This window comes from Marmota monax, unplaced genomic scaffold, assembly GCF_021218885.2.
Source record: "Marmota monax isolate L192 unplaced genomic scaffold, Marmota_monax_Labrador192_F-V1.1 WCK01_AAM20220418_F8-fsc00647, whole genome shotgun sequence".
Lineage (NCBI taxonomy): Eukaryota > Metazoa > Chordata > Mammalia > Rodentia > Sciuridae > Marmota > Marmota monax.
Window position 1 is genome coordinate 39032 of NW_026695061.1, and position 25679 is coordinate 64710.

The 25679-nt window shown below is 35.2% G+C and overlaps 1 protein-coding gene and 1 non-coding gene across 7 annotated transcripts in view; one reads left to right on the top strand and one right to left on the bottom strand.

The window, feature by feature from the left end:
* The window catches only part of LOC124081583 (phosphorylase b kinase regulatory subunit alpha, skeletal muscle isoform), a gene marked incomplete at its 3' end in the record, with an annotated part of 99925 nt that overhangs the window by 29999 nt on the left and 44247 nt on the right, over positions 1–25679 (bottom strand). For 4 of the 6 annotated variants that reach the window (XM_046427803.2, XM_046427800.2, XM_046427802.2 and 1 more), the window contains 10 exon segments: positions 67–206; positions 569–660; positions 2181–2357; positions 5289–5458; positions 8216–8294; positions 11990–12134; positions 13227–13336; positions 19896–20030; positions 23168–23246; positions 25063–25170. In XM_046427803.2, the coding sequence (XP_046283759.1) occupies positions 67–206; positions 569–660; positions 2181–2357; positions 5289–5458; positions 8216–8294; positions 11990–12134; positions 13227–13336; positions 19896–20030; positions 23168–23246; positions 25063–25170 (1235 nt within the window). 6 annotated transcript variants of the gene reach the window in all.
* Positions 21147–21219, top strand: Trnaa-agc (transfer RNA alanine (anticodon AGC)). Its single transcript has one exon. It is a non-coding gene; the product is annotated as a tRNA-Ala (tRNA).

A 25679-nucleotide genomic window follows, 5' to 3' on the forward strand; every position in this document is an offset into this window, starting at 1 on the left:
AAAAGACTATGTTATACTTCCTCTCTATATGAACATTAAAATATGCTGATAATATCCATCACTTACTTCATAGTATACAACATGTAGAGAATATCAGCTTGTTCCTGTAAGCTTGTGGTCTCCTTTAATTGTGAAACCAGTGCTTCAAAGTCTACCTCCCCAGATTGGTCTCTAGGAAGATGCATTTCTACACGAACAGAGGGAACCTTTAGTTTGAGAAATGTTGAAAAGAAATTAAGTCCACAAGTGCTCCACTTAATATGCCCTAGAATGAGTCATCTTTCTATCTTTAAAACTTTTACATAAGAATTCTCTAAATGTTGATGAAAAGCAAAGCAAAAACAGTGAAACCATCAAGACATATGATACAGCAAAGTAGTTTTCTTGAAATGTACTTAGGAAAACTTGTCCACTTTAAGACGGAACTGAAAAGGACATGTATCTTCATCAGGATAGTATTTTGCCTACTATCAGCTACTAACAGGAACCATAATGGCTAGTTCTATAATTTTCTATAAAGATGGCTTTTTTGCACACACAAATAGAAATAATTCAAGCGCACATTTACCTGGTCATCTTGTGGGGACTGAGGCGAGTCAAGTAATTTGAATGAAGGCCGAGAAGGCTGAAATAACTTTGTAGGAAGATACATGTGAACATCTGCAAGAGGTTGACATTTATTAGGAAGGTTAGCTAACTAAGAGACCAATAAAAATGCACAGCTGACCTCAGGAATTAGGTTATATATCAGTCAATTCTTTATAAAACAAGAATGGCAATTTTTTTATTCCTTGTTAATACCAAAAAAGAGAAATGTGAATATTAGATAATTTAAAGACTGTCCAATTAATCAATAAACATATTTTAATTTGATTTTCTAGAATTATACCATCAGGTGGTCATGTAAGATATTAAATTTACTAAGTGCAATGAATTCCATGATGGTGCTATCACTGAAACTTTGGCAGAATGCCACAAGTAACACAAAGGGTTCAGTTACATTTTATATTTTCTGGACATTCCTAAGAAAATACTTGATGGCTAGTGGTTAGATTTCCCTGAGAATAGGTGATTGGATGAACTTGTCTAGGGAATCAAAACAATCTAGTGGCTGACCAACTTTGAGATATTCTTAAGATTTCTTACTTACAGTACATTGTTGAAATACTTACCCATAATCACTAAGAAGAGACTCTCTTGTCATTTTCACCATTTTACATATACAAAGAGTTACAGAGCTCAAGCAAGTAAGTAGCAGAGCTAGGAATTAAGCTCAAGTTTTCCTGATTCACAATCAAGAAATATGACAATAAACTTCATCTTACATAAGCCCGTTCTCCAGTGAGTATACCCAAAGGGCATGCTAAGCTTTTCTCCTTTATACATGTTAAATGAATCCCTAGAGTTCATATTTAATATCTTTGGTTAGTAATGGTCAATAAAGTTTTAGACAGCAAGAGCATGCATCTCAAGCATCCTCATTATTTAAATAATGTTAACATTTGGGTTTTCTAGGTGTGGCCAAGGAGCCCTTCTCTCCCTTCATTTGTGGCTACTACACAGAAACAATGAATACTTTTAGGAACCATGGCAACTCCTAATAATGTGTAGTAGAAGACATCCCCCACTGTAAATATTACTGAAAGAGGAAAGGGGTCATGGGGAAGAGTATTCAGTGAAGGATGAGTATCATATTTGACAATTACAGATCTACATGGCTAGAATGACCAACTATAAAAATTACAACTGGCCTAATGGAACCAATTGTAACTTACTTAAGACTATCTCCCTTTCCATTGCATAGCTGACCTGTAATCATCTTGCAATGCTTTATCTATAAACAAAACTACTTCCAAAGGAGGATTTTTTCTAAACTTTTCCTTCTTACCATCATTTTACTGTGATGATAGAACTGAATATGCTCCACGCCTATTGTTCTGACTCTCCTACCATGTCCCTGGTTAAACCAGACTCTATAGCATTATGGATAGCAAAACTGTATTTGGTTTATTGTTTTACAAATATTTGAGTGTCTGATATGTTCCAGGTGCTGTCCAAGATGCTGGGGATAAAGCAGTGAACAAAACAAAGTTCCTGCTTATGTGTAATCAATATCCCGCCCCCATCCTGGGCTTTATGTCATCCTGTGCCTGACTCTGGTGAGTCATGGCATTACTCACTCTGTACATGGAGTTCCTTGGCCTTGGTCACCAAGGACATTAAGTCGCAGGTTGTTTGCACAGCAGCTCGGAACCGATCTAGCCCTCCCTTCTGTGAGGTAGGGGCTAGTTTAGGATGGGGAGCAGTGTGCACCAAAAGGTGATCTAAATAACGAGCAACTTCATCACCACAGAGAGCTGCAGGATTAGTGGGAGGAGGGAGAGAGAAAAGAATGAACAGTTTAGTTACTTCAAAGTCTACCCCAGCAATCAGAATGATGGGCTCCCGTACTCATAACGCAGCACCGGAAGTAGGCTGTTTTTTTTTTTTGTTGTTGTTGTTGTTTTTTTTAATCATGGAGGGGCTAAAAAGCTTGTGAGCATTATATAACCTCATAGATTTAAGATTTAGAGAATATGGCCATCCACCAGGACCCACCTGTTCTTCAGGTTTCCTGGGACGATGTTAAGGTACCCTGTAGCAGTATGAGCTTATTCTAAGATAGGTGGAGCAAATGTTTCATAATTTGTGTAGGTAGGTGTGAGTGATGGAATGGTGGCAGAGGTAGTGAAGGGGGAGCAGAGCAAGGCCTTTCAAGTCCCACTAGTAGGAGACTTTTGTGAGAAAGGGTCAGGGAATGGCAAAAATCTTCCAAAAAACATTAAGCCTGGTGATAAACATAATCTATGAACAAAAACTACAATTACTACTAATAAAAAAAAATCTCCATGTGGCATTTATGAAGAAAGCACTATGAGACTCTTGTGGCCTTTTAGTCACATCATATATTTATTTGCCAAATGTATATTGGCTACTATGTACCAGGCAGTATACTATGTGCTATGTTTTGGTGAAGTAGATATGGTCCATATCCTTTTGGGCTCCCCCTCCACCATACAACTTCTATAATATTATTATTTTTTAAAGTTAATTGATCTTTATTTGCATGCCAGCATATAATATTAGATAATGAAATACAGATAATTGAAATAAAAATATACATATACTCTGTGGATGCTTAATACTTTAAACTTTACATAAATATTCATACTGTTTACAGTTGAAAAGTACACTCTCTGGATCAGTAGAGAAGTCAGCTAAGTCAGTCACACATTATCTAGTTTTGGATGATCTTAAGTTGAGAATTACAAGAATATGAAGAGAATCTTTCTACCTAAGCAATCAACATACCCACTGTGAGACCACTAATGAGCACACCCAAATGTGGGAAAGTGACTCAGAATGCTGTAAGAACAAATGTAGTGATACAAATCATAAAAAATATGTATTTTAGCACATCTGTAATCCCAGCTACTTGGGAGGCTGAGGCAGGAGGACTGCAAATTCAGTGCCATCCTGAGCAACTTAATGAGATCTTATCTCAATATAAAAAATAAAAATGTGGCAGTCCTGAAGAACACAAACAATAGTAAATGCTGGTGGGGATGTGGAGAAAAAGGAACATTCCTACACTGTTGATGAGATTGTAAATTAGTACAACCACTATGGAAATCAGTACGGCAGTTCCTCAAAAGGTTAGTCATGGAACCACCATATATGACCCAGCTATACCACTCCTCAGTATTTATTCAAAATAATTAAAGTCACTGTACTACAGTGATACAGTCATACTACTGTTTATAGCAGCATGATTCACAATAACCAAACTATGGAGCCAGCCTAGGTGTCTGACAATGGATGAATGGATAAAGAAAATGTGATACACACACACACACACACACACACACACACACACACACACACAATGGAGTTTATTCAGCCATAAAGAAAAATAAAATTGTCAATTGCAGGAAAATGGATGGAATACAGACCACTGTTAATGGAAATAAGTCAATCTCAGACATTAAGGGTCATGTGTTCTCTTTCATATGCAGAAGCTCAAGAGGAAAAAGGAAAACAAAGGTGGGTTGGATCTGCTAAAAATCAAAGAGAGATCAGTAAAGGAATGGGACCAAAGGGTGGGAGGTGGGGAGGGAGGAGTGGAATGCTGGGAAATGATATTGGCCAAATTATATTGTGTGCATGGATGCATATGTAACAACAAATCCCATCAAAATATACAACTATAACATACATATGAAATTTTTTTAAAAAAAATTCAGGCTAACAGTCAAATACCCAAACAATAAAAGTAGCAACCCAAGTTTTAGATGGCTAGAAGAATAATTACTTTTTAAGGTCCCTTCTTTCTTTAAGATTCAAACAATATAACAGCTTGTCTGGCATAGGTCAGTGTTTTTACACTACAGGTAAGGATTTCTCAGTCATTTTTAATTTAAGCTCCCACAAAGCTTTCTTACTATATCCTAGTAGCCAGTTGTATTTTTGTTTTACTGTGTATTATTTGTCTAGTTTGTAATATGAAAGCAATAGGCATTTTAAACAGGCTTTTTTTTGAACTAACATATCTCCCCAGAGATTCTGATATAGCCCTTAAATATTATATAAAAAGCACTCTAAATTAAATTTTATATTTTATAATTTTAAAGTAAAATGCAGTAATGTATATGTATTTTTTTACATGATATCATTATTTATTTATTTTTATGGGTGCTGAGGATTGAACCCAGGGCCTCTCATGTGCTAGGTGAGCACTCTACTGCTAAGCCACAACCCCAGCCCTGTATATGTATTTTAAAAATACTTTTTAGTTGTCAATGGACCTTTATTTTACTTATTTGTATGCAGTACTGAGAATTGAACCCAGTGCCTTACACATGCTAGGCAAACATTCTACCACTGAGCCACAACCCCAGCCCTGTATATGTATTTTTAAACTGTGCACTTGATTAAATATCTCTTACTCACCACTGCTTCTTCCCATTTCAAAATCACCAGGCACTTCAAATGCCCCAGAAGAGAAATCTTCCCTAACCTTAGTAAGGGACAGTCCAACTCCACAATCACGGCAGGGATATTAGACCAGAAACCAAAGGTAAGTAAAGGGATGAAAAGTGAAGCCAAACAAAAGTAGAAATCTAGGTGTATTAAAGAGGAGTGAGGTTGGTACACTGTGAGATTGCTGGCAGCGTGAATTATTAAAGACAATGCTGAACAATATTTTATATTCTTATCCAGCTAGCCAGTGCTTTATGAAGCCTCCTTACCATTATTGATTGAATCAAAGCCATCCATCCAGTTGCCAGATTCAAGCTCATCATAGGTGTCATCATCATAATCTTCACTGTACAGCTTACCCTCAGGTCCAGGATCCATGAAGCTCAAGTGCGAGCAGCAGGATGTCGTCAAAAACTCTGACAATTTACCTGTTTGAATCCTGACAATTAGAGGGTAGATACAAAACAGGAAATCAGGGGCAATCCTTTTAACACCACAAAATCTTTGTGATAAAATAATACTTATTATGATTTGTTGGAGGATTACTAAAATTCATCATTAGTATACATTTTGTAAACGTGAAATTTCTCAGCACTCCTAGGCATAATGCTCAGCTTAAATGGTCAGAGGGTTCTCTTAATAAAGTCTACAATTATGGGTTCACAATCTCCAAGCACATCAATTTTGTTCTCTTCCATTGCCATATGTTATTTTGATAACTATGTCAGATGTCCAATTTGCATTGGCTACTTAGATAAGCCAGGAGAGAATGAATATAAATCAAAACAAACCCATCACATCATTTAAAAACTAGCCCCTGCTGAACATTTGGAACATAAAAGATGGTATTTGAAAATTTTATACATTACAGTAGCCTGTAAGGCATATTTTCCCCTACTTATAAAGCCAATTACAAAACTCAAAAGGAAAGTGAGTAGTAATAATTTTCTAAAAAATCCAGCTTGAAGGAGCTGCTTATTCCCAGACCTTGGATAATGTGTTCATTGAAATAAATGATGACAGGAATAGATCATGACATATTGAAATAAAATAAAAGCCTATGAATCTATGCTGATACTAAATGACAAAATATAGGGGAAGACAAAGCTCCCTTTTATACATAGCAATGTCAACGAATGAATGTACACAGAGTGACAGAAACACAGAAATGCCCTTTTACAACTCTATTAGTAATAATTAAGTCATGGAAGAATCAACGGAAGCTAATTATTTGGTTGAAGACTGTTGGGAAAACAGATGGAGAAACTTGGCAGATACCACTTTAACCAAGTGATCAAAGTTAACATCACTAAGGTAAGAAACCAATCTCATGTGCCTCCTGATACAATGTCCTGAGAAGGACCCTAGTGATTTCTTATTTTAGGTGACTTCAGCATCTATTTTGAATATGTTTAATAACTTTCTCATAACACAGGGAGAGCTCAGTCATCCTTAACAGTTTCCAGTTCTGCACCTCCTCTATTTACTTAGGATTGATCAAGATATCTGCCTTATACAACTTCCTTCTGGTGATCACATTCCTAAGTACAGCTAGATACAGTCTATTTGACTGGTCCTTATGATCCCCACATCCTGCATAGACAGTGTAGATATGCTTAGTGATCTCTTCTGAGCCATAGTATGACCTCCTAGAATTCATATCTGCTTACTTTAAATTACTTTACCCCTTAGAATTTCCTATTGGAAACCTGTTTTTATAATGCCTTGGATCCCAATACAGGAGATGGCCCATGGGTCTCTGTCTTTGGGCTCCTGGCCTCTGTGTGTGGTTTCTGGGCATGCAATTCACTCTTTCCTTGGCCAGTAAGTAATAAAATCTATATTCCCATCGTGTATCTCTCCTAATCATTTAAAGGATTCTTTCCATCTTGAAGATCCTAAATTAAAACAAGGATTCAACATCACCCAGGTAGGCCTCCTGCCAAACATATAACCTGACAAATTCAAATTGAGAGACATCCTGCAAAATAACTGACCCACATTCTTCAAAAGTTAATGAGATTATCAAGAAAGATTATCAAAATGCTGGAAAACTGTTCTAGATTAAAAGATACCAAAGAGATATAATAATTTAATGCTAATGTTTACTTCTTTGGAAGTAAGTACTCCTTTGGTTGGATCCTGGATAGGGAAAAAAGCTATGGGAAAACATTACTGGGGCAATTGGGCAATTTTAAACAAGGATGTTATTAGACGTTAGATATGGTATTCCCTTCTTATCTGTGGGTTGGCATTCCATTGTTTCAGTTACTCAAGGTCTATGGTTGTCCAAAAATATTAAATAGAAAATATAAAAACAAATAATTCATAAATTTTCTATAAATTTTATCATAGTATATTGATATAATTGTTTTACTTTTAGTTATTGTTATTCATCTCTTACTGTGCCTAATTCGCAGCTATCTGTAGTTTCAGGCATCCACCACGTTTATCTAGGCATAGTATCCCTGAGAGATAAGAGGGGAATATTGTAGTGTATTAATATGAAATTCCCTACCTATGATGATTATATTGTGGTTACTTATAATACTATTTTTGTTCTTAGATGATGGAAATTGAAGTATTAAAGGCTGAAGAGTTATGATGTCTATAGCTAACCTTCTTAGCAAAAAAGTATGTGTATATATGTGTTTATATATATAAACACACACATATATATATACCCTCACCCATACATGTGTGTGTGTGTTTGTGTGTGTGTGTGTATGTATGCACGTATGTGTGAGTGAGGGAAGTGACAGGGAGGAACAAAGGAAGAGAGAGAAGAAGGGAGAGAGAAAACACACATTGAAACAAACGTCAACAATAGGTGAATACTGAGAAAGGGTACATGGGTGTTTCATACTATGCTTACAAATTTCTGTAAGCTGGAAACTCTGCAAAAATAAAAATTTGGGAGAAAAAAGCAGCCAGAATTGGGTAAATTCAGTAAACTTCTTTTTCTAAAAAATATGTTTTATGGTCCCCTGAGATCTAGAAAAATAACAGGGTGTGGAAATCTAAACTTTTTCTATTACATTGAATTCCTCGATTCATTCAATCAAATTCTAGTTCCTCTAGTATGATGGGATTGTGTTGTTGAAGACACACAGTGAGGCAACACAAGTCTGCCATTACTCTTCTCAACTCACAAGTTTCAATTCATTTCACTAACAGGAATATATAGATCACTTACCTTGCCCCACCAAAATAGCCATCCTGCATTTTTCGGAGTGCTGCCAGGATACTTGAATTCAAGCTCGTTCCATCTTCATCTTGAAATGGAGAGAATTTTAGCACAATATTTATGGCTTTAACTTTAAAGTAGGGGGAAATATTTAAAACCAACATTCTGGTGGTGATGGTACAAATAATCACCTTATATTTCAATAATTCACCTGCCTGAGAAGCAACATGCTGAATGGGCACATGGTAAGGCATTATGACTAATAGAAAGAGTTCTTCAAAGGCATTATTTTATTTATCCTAAGTACTTAATACAGTATCTGATGGCAGAGTGTTTAATCACTCCTGAATGCTGACATAATTATGCAGCAGTAACTATTTGTTGACTGTTATGTGCCAAGCACTATAATAAATGTTTTATATACATTATTTCATACATATATCTTAAGCAACACATCCTTAGTGCTTTTTATGAGATTGATTTAAAATTTCATGTTTTAAGTTTGTCATTTTTTTTTCTTTTTGTGTCTTGCAAAGGACAACTTTCCTCAGCCTTGATTTATATGTGTGTGCATAAGCATAAAAATGTCTAGAAGGCTAATAATTATCTGATTTTGTGTGAAAGTGATCATACTGCACATAATCATTTGTGATCCACTTTTTCTGATTCATCCTTTGCAATAGCTAAAAATGACTCCATAGAAGACATTTAAAGTTATAATCAACTCTGTACTGAAGATCATTGTACCTAATCTTTATGGATTTATTCTATTATTTCCTTAGGTTAAATTTCTACAGGTAGAACTTGTAGGACAAAGGGAGCACATATTAATATAATTATAGAGACTGCAAATCACCACTAAAATCATTGTGCCAATTATATTTCTGCCAACAGTATAGAAAGTGACTGCATTTCTATACTTTTAACAAGAATGGGCATTAGCAATCTTTTTAATCTTTGTTTATCTGATAGATAAAATAAGAAGACACTGTTTTAATTTTATTGCCAGTAAATTGAGCATGTTTTCATGTATTTACTGGCCATTTGCATTTCTTTCATGAATTGCCCATCAAGGATCATTTTTCCATTAAAGTAGTTTACATTTCTTTTTTTCAATTGACTTTCAAGAGCTTTTTATGTTTTGAATATTAATATTTTCTCTATAGATACATGGCAAATACTTTATATAGCTTTATTATTTTTCTTTCAACCTCATCCTTGGTGCTTTTATGTATTTTGTGTTTTTACATTTGTCAATTTTTTTCTTTTTGGTATATTTCAAAGGACAGATTTCGTCAGTCTAAGATTGCAAAAATATTCTACCATATTTGCTTCCATATTTGCCTTGCACATGCTAGGTTAGTGCTCTACCGCTGAGCCACAGTCCCAGCCCTTCAAAGGTTTATTTTGTGTGTGTGTAGCTTTTTTATTAATTTAGAATTTGTTTTTCACAAAAAGTAAAGTAATAAGCCTAAATTTATTATCATCTGAAATGTATTTATTTATAGTCTCTTGCCTCTATTTGAAATGCTGTCTTTATCTTCTTTTGCCACAATCTCTTTACTGATATATCTTACTTCACATCTCTATAGCAGTGTTTGTTCCTCAATAATTCTTTTTTTCATTATTATGCCTCACCTATCACCTCCAAGAAGCCTTTTATTTTTTTTGGTACTGGAGACTGAACCCAGGAGCACTTTACTACTGAGTGATAATCCCAACACTTTTATTTATTTATTTATTTTATTTTTATTTTGAGACAAATACTTGCTAAGTTGCTAAGGTTGGCCTCAAATTTGGAATCCTCCTGCCTCAGCCTCCTGAGTCACTGGGATTACAGGTACAGGCCACCACACCCAGCTGTTTGTTGGAAACAAATGTTGTCCAGGCTGGCCTTAAACTGCTATACTTAAGTGAACTTTCTGACTCAGTCTCTTGATTAGCTGGGACTACAGGCACAGACCACCACTCATTTCCACTCTATTTCTAATACCACCCATTCAGTGTGTCTTTTCTTCACCTCATATGTAAATTATCTTCCTTGAGATCAGTCTCTCCTCATTACAATGTGTACAGTCACAACCAATATTTCCTAAACATCACTTTGATCATGTCACTCCCTACTGAAAACCTTTTGATGGTTGACATAATCTGATCCTACTTTATTTCTCCAGTTTTGTTTATAATTATCCTCCAGTATGCAAAATCCATTCTACTAAGGTTAGTCTCTTCATTGGCCTCACAAGTCAAGCTCATTCCTGCCTTCAGGTTGCACTCATGGTATTTCCCCCCTCAAAGTACCCTTTCTTCATGCCTCCTCCTATATTTATATGAACAATTCCAAAAACCTGCTTAAGTCTCACCTCAGTTGAGAAATTTTCTTTTATAATCTGATAACCTTCACTGTGAAATACTAACTTATTGATTGATTTCTGTTATTTTATGTATTAATTTTGCCCCTCCAATTAGACTTTCTTCTTTCTAAAGACAATTCTGGGAACAAAGTAGTTATTAAATGGGTACTTGTTAATTGCCCTAAAGGAAAAAGAAGAAAGACTACCCTACTTTCTCAACTCCTATGATTCTGAAGCACTTTTAAGATGTGACTAAAATTCCTAACAGTCTATCTGGATTTTAAATGACTTATGGTACAATATTCTTCTTTAGTGAAAAGGAACTCTATGTACTTTGGCAGTATAAACAAACCTTTGGAAGCAACAACAGAAGCACAGAAAGAAAGCAGTGGCTTCAGTATTGGCTCTAGTCTTCCAGGAACTGAGAGAACAATAAAGCCTTTCACCCAGTTTCAACTAAGCAATGGCAGGAAGCCCAGCCAAAAAAGAAAAAAAATACACCAAAAGCCTTTTCACTTTTTCTCTGCTACATTTTACTGTTTCCACCAGACAGGCTTTGGAAGGAGAAGCCTGGGAATTTTTCTATAAAATATTGTTCTATTGGAATAAGATGCAAAATGTAGTATTACTGTTTTGCTATTTGTTTTTCTGTAGAACTGGCAATTTAACCTAGGGGTTGTCTGCCACTGAGCTACACCCAGGTCCCTTTTTATTTTAATTTTGAGGCAGGGTCACCAAGGCTGTCTTTGAACTTGAAATCCTCCTGCCTCAGTTTCCTAAGACACTGGGATTACAGGTGTGTACCACCACACCCAACTGATATTACTGTCTCTAAAAAGAATGTGTATCTATAAAGCCCTAATTTAAAAATCACTATAAATAAATAGAAGGAAGACCAATAGAATAGAGGAGAGGAAACGGGGAGGGGGGGAGAGAAGATGAGGGAAAGAGAAAGTATTGTGGACCAAAGTGGAACAAATTATATTCCATGCATGTATGATTATGTTAAAATGAACCCCAATGTTATGTATAACTATAATGCACTAATCAAAACATTTTAAAAAGTATTGCATGAATATGGTTTCTATAAATTGACTTAGAAATAAATTATCTAAAGTAGCCCCCAACCAAGGTTTTCTCTGGTACATTTTTAAAAATCATGGCTCTCAAATCATTTTAAATATTCTGTGTATTTGTTTTATACTTATTGTGTCTTAGCTTTCTAAAACATAAGGGAGCAGAGACCTGATCAAACTCTTTCTCCCCATATGTCCCCAATTCTTAGAAAACAAAAGAGGAGCTAATGAAAACTGCTGAAAGAATAAAATCATAAGAAGTAGCTAGCTCTCCATTACATCTAGGACATTGAAGGACTAAATATCAGACATTTTTAAAAGTATACTCATTCCTTGGCTCTTAGAGCCCTTACCAAGCATGGTGTGTGAGATGGGGAAGGTGATGGTGGGCTGGCCTGTCATCCTCCAGCGGCTACAGAGGTAGGAGAGATCTGTCCTGAGCATTTCCACTATCATCTTGTTGTCCAGAGCCAGGTAGAACTGTTGCTGGTCTATAAACTGAGGAAAAAAATAATACTTCAGAACAATTTGGTCTCATAACTATGAAATAATATTTTAAAAATACATATTCAGAAGGCTATATAAGATGTCATTGAAGCAATGATATTCCCAAATTTAATGCCTAATAAGTCCCAAACAAAGTATGTGGTGGTCAATCAGCAAATACAACGTTTCTGACACTTTTAAAGTGCTCCTGTTTAGAAAGTTTTTTCAAATATATATTTTTATTTAAACCTATAACCACCTGACAAGTGTTTTTCTTCCTTTGATAAATACAAAATAAAGCCAAGAAACAATATATGGAATAGCAAAGTCATATGGCTAGCAAATTGCAAATTCAGAAACAGTGCAGGATCCTCTACTTTTGTGTCTGTATGCATCTCAGCTATACTATTTCACAAGATGAGAAATGGAAAGTCTATACTTTCCAGAAAAATTTTCCCCTCCCCAGACACACAACTAGGGCTTGCTATTGTGATGTAGTTAAGAAACATCATGCTAACAATATATATACTCACAACTTACAATATTGATATTTTTGTTTAGAAGATTAAAATTTCCATGCCCATAAAAAGACCCCTCCCCCAAATAAAGGAAACACATTAATTTAGTAGCTGAATAAAAAACATTGTATTTTATTTATAAAGGACAAATACAACCTTATTTTAACTTTTAAAAATAAGGGGAACTTTTTAAGTAACCCTTGTAAAATCCTGCAACACCCAGGACTACTCTTGGTAATCACAATCACTTGGATCACTTGGCATAACCGTGGTGCAAGTTTGATTTAGTTCAACTCAACAAATATTTATCAAGCAATTTAATATGTGCAAGGCCTTGTGGAACTCTTTGATACTTATCCCAATTCCAGTAAATACATTATTTCTGCAATGTTTCTTTCTTTTTCAACATTTTATTAGTTGTTGATGAACCTTTATTTTATTTATTTATTTACATGTTGTGCTGAGAATTGAACCCAGTGCCTCAGGTGTGGGGCCAGCACTCTATCACTGAGCCACAACCCCAGATCCATTGTTTTTTTCTTAATTTCTATTCATCTCAATGCATGTTCCCACTTATTTCACCCACCTGGGGAGTGAAAGTAAAGATAGTTTTCCGAATGTCATAGAGTTTTGAAGTTCCGAGTACTCCCATGAGTCTATAGGGTCGTCCGCTGAGTTTCATTCTACTGTTGCATCCTGACATAAAATTAAGAAATGGTCAAGATATTTTAGTGCACAAATTAAAGCAGGAAGCCTGTTTAAACACACACATCTTTGAGTTGAAGATGTCTTCCTTTTACAATTTAGCATTCTGAGATCAAAATTAATCTTATAATAATTGATGTTTATGTTAAATATACTCAAATTTCTTTAGTCCTCCAAAAGGCTGTCATTAAATCAATACTTCTTACAAAGAGGAAATTATTAAATTTTTCATGCAGATTTTCCTGTATAACACAGGATAATACTATACACATTACTCTTAAATTTCTTTCCCACAAAATACATAGTGAATATATTGTCATGTCAGTACTGACAAAATTTCCAATACTTTTTTATTTTTTGAACTTTTTTTTTGAGTCTTTGATATTTGCCCTTACTTTATCCTAAGTACTGAACTACAAAAATATGCTACAGTTTTAGAGTTCATTTATTCTTTGGAGGCCAGTACCAAAGAACTGTCAATGTCTTGATCATATTCCAGGGCCTGCTTAGTAAATCACACAATTTACCTGAACGTGGTTTTGCAACTAGATTTAGCCACTTCTCCTTTCTTTTTCATTACAGTAAAGTATACATAGCATAAAATTTATAATTTTAATAATTTTTGTTGAACTGGGGATCAAAACCAGGGGATCCTCTACCCCTGAGCTATATCTCCAGCCTTCTTTTATCTTTATTTTGAGACAGGGTCTTACTAAATTGCTAACATTGGCCTCAAACTTACCATTTTTTGGCCTCAATTTCCCATGCAGATGGGATTATACGCATGCACCACTGCACCCAGCCCACTTTAATATTTAAATGTACAATTCAGTGGCATTAAATACATTAACATAATTGTTAAATAACTTCCATCTCTAGAACTTTTTATCTTCCCAAACTAAAATTCTATACCCATTAAACAGTAACTTCTCATGTCCTCTTCCTCCCAGGCTCTGAGAACTACCATTCTACCATGTGTTTATGAATTTGAATATTCTAGGTTTATAATTGCCTGATTTGACTTAGCATAATGTCCTCAAGGTTCATCTGTTATAGCACATGCCAGAATTTCCTTCCTTCTTAAAGCTGAATAATATTTCATTCCATGTATATAACACATTTTGTTTATCTATCTATCTACTGATGGACATGGGAATGTAAAACAATGGTTTTAATTTCTCTAAATCCACACCAACACTCATTGTTTTTTTTAGCAAGTCATCATAATGGGTATGTATCTCATTGTGGTTTTGATTTATATTTGTCAAATGATTAGTGTTGTTAAGCATTTTTTTATTTCCTTATTGGCCATTTCTATGTCTTTTTATTAAAGAAATGTCTATTCAAGTTCTTTGTTGATTTTTTAAAATCTGGCTGTTATTGTTGAATTGTAGTTCTTCTTAACTTTCTTAACATTTTTGGATAAATTCCCTTATCAGATATGAGATTTATAAATATTTTTTCTTATTTTGTCGATTGCCTTTTTACTTTGTTGATGGTTTCCTTTGAGGCACAAAAGTTTTATTTTGATGAAGTTCAATTTCTCTATTCTTCTTTTGTTGACTGTGCTTTCAGTATCATATTAATCTAAGAAATTCCTGCTAAATTGAATGTCAAGAAGCATTTCTCCTGTTTCTTCTAAGAATATCATAGTTTTGGGTTTTACATTTGGTCTTTAATACATTTTGAGTTAATTGTACATGGTGTTAGGTTAGGATCTAACTTAATTCTTTTCAAGTGGAATGTAGTTTTCCCAGAACCATTTGTTGAAAAGACTGTCCTTTCTCCATTAAGTGATCTTGGCACCCTTGTTGAAAATAATCTGATCATTTAGGCAAAGGTTTATTTATGTGCTCTCTATTCTATTCCATTGTTCTGTATGTCTATCTGTATGCTAATACTACATTGTTTTGATTGCTGTAGCATGGTAGTATGTTTTGAAGTTAGGAAGCACCAAGTCCTTCAATTTCTTCTTTTTCAAAATGGTCTTGGCCATTTTGGGGGTCCCTTGAGTTTCCATATGAAATTTTTTGGGGGGTACCTTGGATTAAACCCAGGGACGCCTAACCACTGAGCCACATCCCCAGCCTTTCTAAAAATATTTTATTAGAGACAAGGTCTCACTGAGTTGCTTAGGGCCTTACTAAGTTGCTGAGGCTGGCTTTGAACTCACAATCCTCCTGCCTCAGCCTCCTGAGCTGCTGATCCACATGAATTTTAGAATGAATTTTTCTATTTTTGCAAAAAAAAAAAAATCTTGTGGCCCTTTTATTTTGGCTTTTTTTTTTTTTTTGTACTGGGGATGGAACCCAGAGGTACTTTACCACTGAGATACATCTCCAGCCCTTTTCATTTTTTAAAATTTGAGATAGGGTCTTAGTAAGTTGCTTAGGGCCTCACTAAATTGCAGAGGCTGGCCTTGAACTTGGATCCTCCTGCCTCAGCTTTCCAAGCTGCTGGGATTATAGGCTTGTACGATCACACTCAGCTTCTTCTTGTGGCCTTTTAATAGGTATTATATTCAATCTGTTGATAAGTTTGGGTTGTACTGATATCTTAACAATGTTACATGTTCAAATCTATAAATATGAGATGTCTTTCCATTTATTTCTATATTCTTTAATTTTTTTCATCAAGGTCTTATCATTTTCAGTGTACAGATCTTTTACTTCTTTAGTTAAGATTGATTTAAAATATTTTATTCTTTTTGACACTATTGTAAATGGAAGTGTTTTCTTAATTTCCCATTTGAATTGTTTATTGTTAATGTATAGACATGACTTGTGTGTTGATTTTTGTCTTATAACTACTAAGTTTATTAGTTCAATCAATATTTTTGTGTACATGAAAACTTTCAAGTTTTCTTCATATAAGATCACAGATGAATAGAGATAATTTTAATTCTTCCTTGATTATTTGGATGTGATTTATTTCTTTTTCTTGCCTACTTTCTCTAATTGGACCTTTGAATACTATATAGAATAGAAATCTGTGTCTGTTTTGACTGTATTTTTTTTAACTTTTATTCACTTGGTTTACTGGTATGTCTTCTTATACTTTTTCAATGTTAAATACAATGTAAAAAGAATTGTAGGGGCTGGGATGTAGCTCAGTGGCAAAGCATCTGCCTTGCATTTGCAAAGCCCTGGGTTCAATTTTCAGTTAAAAAAAAAGAATTGTAGGGGCTCTGGATGGTATTATTTTTCTCCACAGACAACTTACTTTATTTTGGCAGTCAGATCATCTCAAGCAGATTACCTTAGTCTAATCCGGGGTTCAAAAGGTTTTGTTTAAGGCTTTGTGTTTAAGGCCTTCTAAGAATTGGTCTATTTGTGGTTTTTCCTTACCCCAGCATACTGCCCTCTCCTCAAAGCTTTCACCCAGAATCCAGAGGTGTTCATCCCAGTCCCTTCCACATAAGATGGTCATGAATTGCAATTTTCCTCCCTTCCATAAACTCTCTGCATATTTTCTTGGCTCCTTATTTCAGTCTTAAACAAAGCTTAAGAATTAGTATATGCCTAAAAGGGAAATTGCACGGGGAATGGTACATTTACTTCTTTGAGGTCGACAGTTTTGGCTTCTCAAATCCTGGCTTTCATAATTATGCTCTGAAGCCTTCTTCACCTTTATTTTTAAAATTCAGACATTGTATTAATTCTCAGTAAGAGGATTAACCCAATACAAGCTATTTCATTATAGCTGGAAGTTGAAAGTCTCCTTTTACTTGTGGCATACTATATCATAATTCTACCATTCTTGTTCATACATAATATGTTCCTTTTAATTTTTCTGTCAAATTGTGCTATAAAGAACACTTCTATAAATGTCATGTAGGATAGATTCCTAGAAGTAAGGATTGTTGACTAAAGGTAGCTATATTAAACTATTTTACAGTTAATGCTAATCTGCCTCTGATTTGTACTACTACCAAGAATGTTGGGAATGTCCATGCTGCCACACAGTCATTACAACTGGATATTACCAATGTTAACTTTTATAAAACTGATGGCAACAAATAATAGTGTTTTTTTGTTTTACCTTAAATTTTCCAAATCATTAGTGAGATTGAAGCTGTGATAACTTTAAAAATCTTTAAAAATGTAAGTACTAGGAAAGGAGAAACAGTGATTGAGAGATCAAACGTAAGATCAGAAGTATAAACAAATACACACAGAGTAAATGAAAGTCATTGCATTTATAAATATTGTATATGTGAACTATTCAATAAATAGTGCTGTAATAAATGGTTAATTATTTTTTTGGGGGGGTACCAGGGATTGAACAAGTTAAAACTCTAGCCTAAGAGTTAAATGTAAAATTGTAACCAAAACATAACTAAGAGAAAATGTAGTGAAAATGTAGCTGACTTAGTGAGAAGCTGATCTCTAAGTGTAACAGGAAAGAAAGAAAACAAAAAGAAGAAAATTTTAATATATAAAAACATAAAATTTTATATTTCAAAAGCAAACACAAAATTAAAAGGCAAATAATAAAAGAGCAAAATATAGTGATAACATGTGGAAGACAGTGTCTGCATCTCTAGTATGTACATGTATTTGTGTGTGTGTGTGTTCCTATGTATATAAAATGCATAGAAATCAGAAAGAAACTGACAGTTGTACAGTAGAAAAAAAAGCCAAAAGAATATAAACAGACAATTTTCAAAATAAATTGAAAAAAGACTAATTTATGAAAACATGTTAATCCACCATAAATCCAGAAATTTGAAGAAATTATGCTAACACAAGTAGGAAATTGGAGTACGGTACTTCCCAAAATGTTAACAGGGTTGGTCATATATTGTTATATTGTAAAAACAGAAGGCAAAATCTATTTTTATGACAACATTTTTCTAAAAGTAAGTGTGCTTTATTTTATAAAAGCATATTGGAATCAGGTGACACATGCCTGTAATCCCAATAGCTTGGGAGGCTGAAGCAGGAGGATTGTGAGTTCAAAGCCAGCCTCACCATCATAGCAAGGCCCTAAGCAACTCGGCAAGATCCTATCTCTAAATATATATGGATGGGGATGTAGCTCAGTGGTTAAGCACCCCTGGGTTCAATCCCCAGTACTCCCCCCACTAAAAAAAACTTATTGGAAACAAGTACACCAAAATAAAACAGCAACTTCCTTAGAGTATTATAATAATAAGTGGTTTTTATCTCTTTCCTTTGTGCTTTTCTCTATTCCCCAGTTTCCGGAAGTCTATATGTACATATCATCTGGAAATTAGATAGCTTACAACTTATGAAAATGAACAGAACCAGAATACCATATCTATTCTGATGAAACTAGAAGATATATTTGTAATTCTAGAAGGAGTGGAAAATATATCTGATAAAATTGATGTATTTGAATTTAAAGATTTGAAAAAAAAAGGCAAGAAAATAAAAGGAAAGTAACAAACTAGGAAATATATATGTTACAAATCTCACTGATATTTGGGCTGGGAATGTAGCTCAGTGGTAGAGTGCTTGTTTTTCATGTGGGAGGTCCTAGGTTCAATCCCTAGCTCCACAATAAATCAACAAACAAACAATCTCAATGTTCAAAATGAGTATTATGGGGCTAAAACCAAAATCAAGGTTTTACCAGGACTGATTCCTTTTGGAGATTCTAGGGAAAAAACCATTCCTTGCCTCTTCTAACTTCTAAAGGATGTGGGAATGTACATGTATTTATCTTTGGGTTATAGCCTTATCACACTAATCTCTTGCTCTGTAGTCACATCTCATACTTCTGTAGTCTGATAGCCCTCTGAATGTGTCTTATAAGGACATTGCAATTACACTTAGGGTTCAACTGAGTAATCCAGAATAATATTTCCATCTGGAGCTCTTTAATTTAATTATGCCTGCAAAGTTCCTTTTGCCATATTAGGTAATGTACATAGGTCCTGGGGATCAGTACCTGGATATCTTTGAGGGTCATTCTGTAGTCTTCCACAAATGCAGTTTAGAAATTTTTATATCCTTTTTATTGGTGCTAGACATTGAACATACTAGATATTCACTCTGCTACTGAGGTATCCCCCTAACTTCCATATATTTTAAAATCTAACAATATAGTAGTTTATTGAATTTGAAAAGTAAGTCACTATGTTTAATATTTAAATTAAATAAAAATAAGTACCAATAAAAAGTAAGTATCAGATTAGGGAATTTTAAAAATATTATCAACTAGTTCATTACATAACAAAGTATAAAAGACCTAAAAATAAGTTTCTTGGTTATTCTTCTGTATGAAATTCATATGTATTTGAAACAGAAATATAGATACCAGGAAAGAGAACAGGTTAATTGAATACACACTTGGAATAAAGATATAATGTTGTCTGAAAGTAGTCATGCCCTGCATACCAAAGGATATCTAAAATTATCACACCTGCTCAAAAAAGAATTAGAAACTCGGACTCCAGATACTTTAAATTCTTCCTCAGATCCAGTTTAATAAAGCACTACAAGGTCAAGATTGGAAAAAACGGAAGGAAATAAGCCTGTATTGAGTAATGCTTTGGTTCTGGCAGGATGGTCAATATCCTTACCTAGACTGGAATAAATGTGGCTGAGAATACGAGCTGGTTGTACTCTGATGGGGTACACCTCAGCAATGGTCTCCACATCAATTCCATTGTCCTTCAAAATGGCCTTGATTTCTTCTGTTTCAGCAAGAATGGAGACTACAGAAAATAAAGATGAGATCAATAGACAGTTTCATTTCAATAGGAATGTAAAAATCCCCATGGCACATAATTTCTTTTGGAGGTAAAAAAAGGAAAGGAGAGGAAATTAACAGTTATGGAGGAAATAGGTTAAGCAGGTATCATCCTAGGTACTTTAGCAATATTATCTAAATAGGAAAGGGAAAAGATGACTAGAGTATTAGATTGTGCTTTTTGGCTAACTACCTAAGTGCTTAGAGAATGACACACTTTGTATTCAAATGGGAAAAATTCATTATGGGGGTTTTTCTTTATAGCTTGGGTAAAAATTGATTCCCCACACTACCCACACTCTTTTGTATCAATACACTTAAGGTCAGAGCCAGGAATGTGAGGGTTATAAAGAACATTCTGATAACAAGTTTTCCTATAGCTATAGAATGAAAGAAAGCTATATGAATTGGGGATAAAGACTGAGTCATCAACATACAGGAGGTATTATAGTTGTGGATTTGTGGGAGGAGGGGTTAGTAATGATAGCAATGACATTTCTCTAGACCCAGAGCCTGCCAAGCCTGGAAAATTCCTTTTTTTTCCATTAACACCAATGTCCCTGAAGTAGTAAGCCTATCCACAAGGCAAGAGGCCAGGTCAACTCCCTGATTCTTCCCAAGTTGAAGTGAAGTGAAGCTTCAGCTGGCTTGAAACATGCCCTCTTCTTCTGCTCCACTAGTACTGTTAGATGTGTTCCATTTAGTTCACAGGGGAAAAACGTACCAGTTGGTGAATTCCAGCTTAATAATATTTTCTTTTGAGCTTTGGGCAAATGCCTGGTTAACAAAATGCTACTTTGTTTTCCTTTGCCATTATCCTTTGTGTATTTTTGTATCTTGGCAATCTCATGCTAATAGGTTGCTGAGGTCTGGGCTAGGATATGTAGGACATGGTGATTAAAGAATCCCTTGAACATAACATCATCTTGATCACTTCGAAATGGAAAACATGAAAATGAAAGAGGAACATATATAGAGGAAAATGATAACAACTAATAACAGTCTAGGAAAATACATGTATTCAAACATTTGTTCATTAAAAAATACTTACTAACTACCTAAATGAATGAGGTGTGGAGCTGGTGATGTAGCTCAGTTGGTAGAGTGCTTGCCTAGCATGCACAAGGCCCTGGGTTCAATCCCTAGCACCACCGAGAGAGAGAGAGAGAGAGAGAGAGAGAGAGAGAGAGAGAGAGAGAGAGAGATATGACATGGGAGGATATATAGAGAAGAGGACCCAGAATATTAACTTGAGAGATTCTGACATATATAAAGAATGGAAGGATAGAAAATCCTGGGATTGTTGGGCATGATGGCATACAGCTGTAATCCCAGCAACTCGGGAGCCTGAGGCAGGAGGATTATGAGTTCAAAGTCAGCCTCAACAATAGCGAGATGCTAAGCAACTCAGTGAGATCCTGTCTCTAAATAAAATACAAAATAGGGCTGGGGATGTGGCTTAGTGGTTAAGCACCCCTGGGTTCAATACATGGTACCAAAGAAGGAAGGAAGGAAGGAAGGAAGGAAAGCCTGGAGTGGGGGATTCTTGTCTCATGGCTTGTATTTTCTCAGTGGCATAGCAGGTGAGGTCATCTTCTGAAAATGAGGGAAGAAGTAAGGAGGTGAAAAAAGGGGAAAAGTTTGGAATAGGAGGAAGCTGAGAGACAGGAACAAATATTAAGAGTAAGAAGATCAGTACCCTGATGACAGACTCAAGAATGCCAATAGTTAAAGGGCAAGTATAGGAACAGGAAAACTTGAATGGGCAGAAAAGCACTTAATATAGGTTAAAGAAAATCCAAGAGACTATGACATCACAGAAGAGATGAAAAGCTAGCATTTCCAGAAATACAAATAATAAATGAAACTGGAAGATCCACTAAGATATGGATTAAAAATATTCCCAAAATTGGCAACACAAAGGTCACTGGTATCTTAAGCAAGAACATGTTCAAAATAAACTAGTCTATAAAGTACTGCAGAATGAATGGAATATAAAAAGGCATAAGTGCAGATGACAAAGGAAGAAACTAGAGGGAGATAAAACACGTCAAATGATTGAAAAACAGAAGAAACAGTGGGAGAGTTTGAAGATACTGGAAAATTATAAGTTTCTTGAGGATGCTGGGGAAGAGGATAAAATCAAGCATCAGAAGGGGGCCTTGGCTTTGAATAGGAGAATAACACCTTTTTTCTGAGATTAGAGAAAAGGAAGCAAGGATGGGTAAAATTGTTGGGGTGGGGAGGGTTGGAGGACTGACAAAGATCAGAATATTAAGTGACTAGAGACATTTAAAGGGAGGTTCACAGCAGTACTTAATACCGTATTAATGCTTAGTGATGTTGGAAAGTCAAGAATCACCTCAAGCTTTCTACCCTAGGAAATGAGGACATTGGTAATGTCATTGAAAGTGATAAGGAAAATAGAAATATCTGTTTTTCTTGGGAGAGGTAAAAGGATGGGATAAAAACAGAAGATATCAGTTTTGTATTTGAAGTGTAAGTGATAGAGAAGTTTTTTAGGTACTGGAACACAAATTTTTAATATGTTTATAACTTAGCTCAGTGTTTTGTATGGAATAGATAGCTACAAATTTAAGTTGATTTATTTAGCAGTAAAAATAAAAGTTAGGCATACCCTCCAAGGAGGTAATGGTCAGAAGCAACCTTATTATGAAGTAGGTAGTCCCAGCAAATTAACACACAGTATATGTACACACAGAAAGATGAGAGTATGAGATTAAGTACAGAAACAATAGGAGAACATGAAAAGAAAGGAGTATTAGCAGATAAAGCACAGAAAAGGTAATTAGAAAGGAAGCAGAGATAAATAGGAGGCTGAAATGTTGTGACAATGAAAAGAGTTTCCAGAAATAAAAAGCATCAAATAATATTTTGAGTCCTCTGATATCACACATTATTCATTTAGGATTAAGATTAACAGTAAGTTTTGAACCAAACAGAACCAAGATCATCATATACTTTTTGAAATCTAACAAATGCAAGATGAAGAAAAAAAGTCATAATTTACTGGCCCCAAGGTCTCTGTCCCTAACCACACCTTGAATATAAAGTTTTACTATTGGGAATAGGAATACACACCTTGAACCACAACATCTGGCTTTGGTACAGTAGAAAATCTACGATTCAGGGGATCAATTTCTCCAGGAGCTAAAAATCCCTAAAAAAAAATCAGAAAGATTATTAGGTCACTAAATCAAAAACAAATAAGCTAATGTTTTAGGGAAAACAACATCATCAGAAATAAAATAAATAAACTTCTTGTATGAATATGTTTGAACTCCCATAATTCACATCCAAATTAATTTTATTTGAAGTTTATTCCTAGTGGTGCCCACAAATCCTTCTCTTGGAAGTAGGCAGGGTATAAATTCTAAATGAACAGAAAGTTTCAGATTACTCCTCTTCTTTCTCTAGATATACATATAATGACACATATTTAGATGATCAGACTCCAGTGTTATGAATATTTTAAGTCATTAGTCCTGCTGTTTCTGCACTTTTTTTTCCTGCATCTTCTATGCTTTCTGCTCATTGGAAATCTCGTTTTCCAGTTCTAGGGATCAACCCAGGACCTCTACAACTGACCTACATCCTCAGACTTTTAAAAATTTTATTTTATGTTTTTGTGGTGCTGGGGATTTGAACCCAGGGTCTTGTGCATATGAGGCAAGCATTCTACCAGCTGAGCTATATCCCCAACCCTAAAATTTTATTTTGAGTCAAGGTCTCACTAAATTGTTCAGGCTGGCTCAAATTTATGACCCTCCTGCCTCAGCCTCCCAAGTCGCTGGGATCACAGCTATGTTGCACTGTGTCTGAGTATCAGAAATCGTTTGACTTAACTTGAGTTTCTGTCCTTTATGAAATGTGATGAACTCACCTATTTTATTCTTAAGCATACCACTTATCTCCTCCTATTTTCATTACATATAATTTATTCTAATTGAATGATAAGTTTACCAGGCATGGATTACTTTAAACAAAACATTCTTCCCATTATTTGCTCTATTCATGTTCATGTCAACTAAAGATAATCAAACAGCCATGGTCACAAAAAACAAACAAACAAACAAAAACATCTCAGAAAAGAAATATCATATATAAATAGGTCAAAGAGTCTGGCTCAGAAAGGACAGCTTAGGGGGCTGGGGTTGTGGCTCAGTGGTAGACCGCTCACCTAGCATGCTTGAGGCACTGGGTTCGATCCTCAGCACCACATAAAAATGAAATAAAGATATTGTATGTCCACCTACAACTAAAAAATAAATATTAAAAAAAGAAAGGACAGCTAAGTCCCAGAGCAGATTCTCTAGGAACCTGGTTATATATCACATCAAAATAACCTACAATGGGGAAATATATTTGCTAGTAAATCTGGAAAACTTTGGAGAAAGAAACCCCTTTGTGTAGGTTCAAAATGCTACAAAGAAGCTGAATACAAAGTCAGAAGTGCTTCATTAAAGGCTGCCTCAATAGAATTTGATGTGCGGAACATTTCAAGAGTCCCTTACCAAAAACAACCAAATAAAAAGTCCATAGTGTTCCTACCCAGTTGTCAGGGTGCCTAAAATGATTAGTTCAATTAAAGAAAGAAACATTATGTTGCTTAGAAAGGTTAGCACTTAATCCACTGTCAGTAATTGCTATCTAAGGACAATTGCATTTATTAATCACCAGGCAAGGCACCTAGGAGTTCTGAATGGGAAAAATCCTGGGCTTGATCCTTTAGCATCTCCAAGTACAATGCCAAAGTAGAAAGCACTGGGTGGCATAAGGAAAATGGTTTCCAAGGAGTACAATATTTTCATCAAGGGCTGACTGTGCTTCCTACTCTGAAAACTTGGAAGAAAAACTATAATTAAGGCACACTATAAAAGGCAAGACATCCTTCAGATTTAATGAGCCACTCACAAATCTGATTATTAAGGTGACTAAGGCAGAAAAAGGCTGAGTAGCTTAAAGTTTCCCCTTACCTCTGCCATCAAGCTTCCTAAAATGTATAGAGACTGACCCCACATATGAGGCAACTTCCCCATGGGTACTCGGTCCACAGTGTGAGGATTTTGATATTCTTCATCAACCTAAATGAAAACACAAAGAGGCCAGATGAGAGGCAATACAAGGCTTATGATACTAGACCATAAAAGGCTGAGTCTTGATTTTGGCTTTACATAGTAACATATGCAATGCACTGATAAGTGAAGCATTATAACAATAGTCTAGGGCAGTGCTTGCTCCACAAACTGTAATTACCAGAAGAGCTAATTCAAATGGAGATTCTGGTTGAGGTGTGAGGGAGGGCATGACATCTATTTTTGAAAAAGACTCAGGTGATGCTGCTGATATTGCTAGGAGCTTATTCTTCCTTCCAATCCCAACAGAATGCAAGGTTGTATATCTCTTACGATTAGGGCTCTTTAACAAAGAGGAACAATGGTATACCTGATTTGTATTTTGGGAAAATGAAGATAGAACATACTTTGTTATCCAAGCCTGATCTACTCAAATGATCCTGGATTATTGGTCTCAAAGTGGAGAATATCAAAACCTGAGAGTACACACAGAACATCACGCTAGTCCTACCTACTGA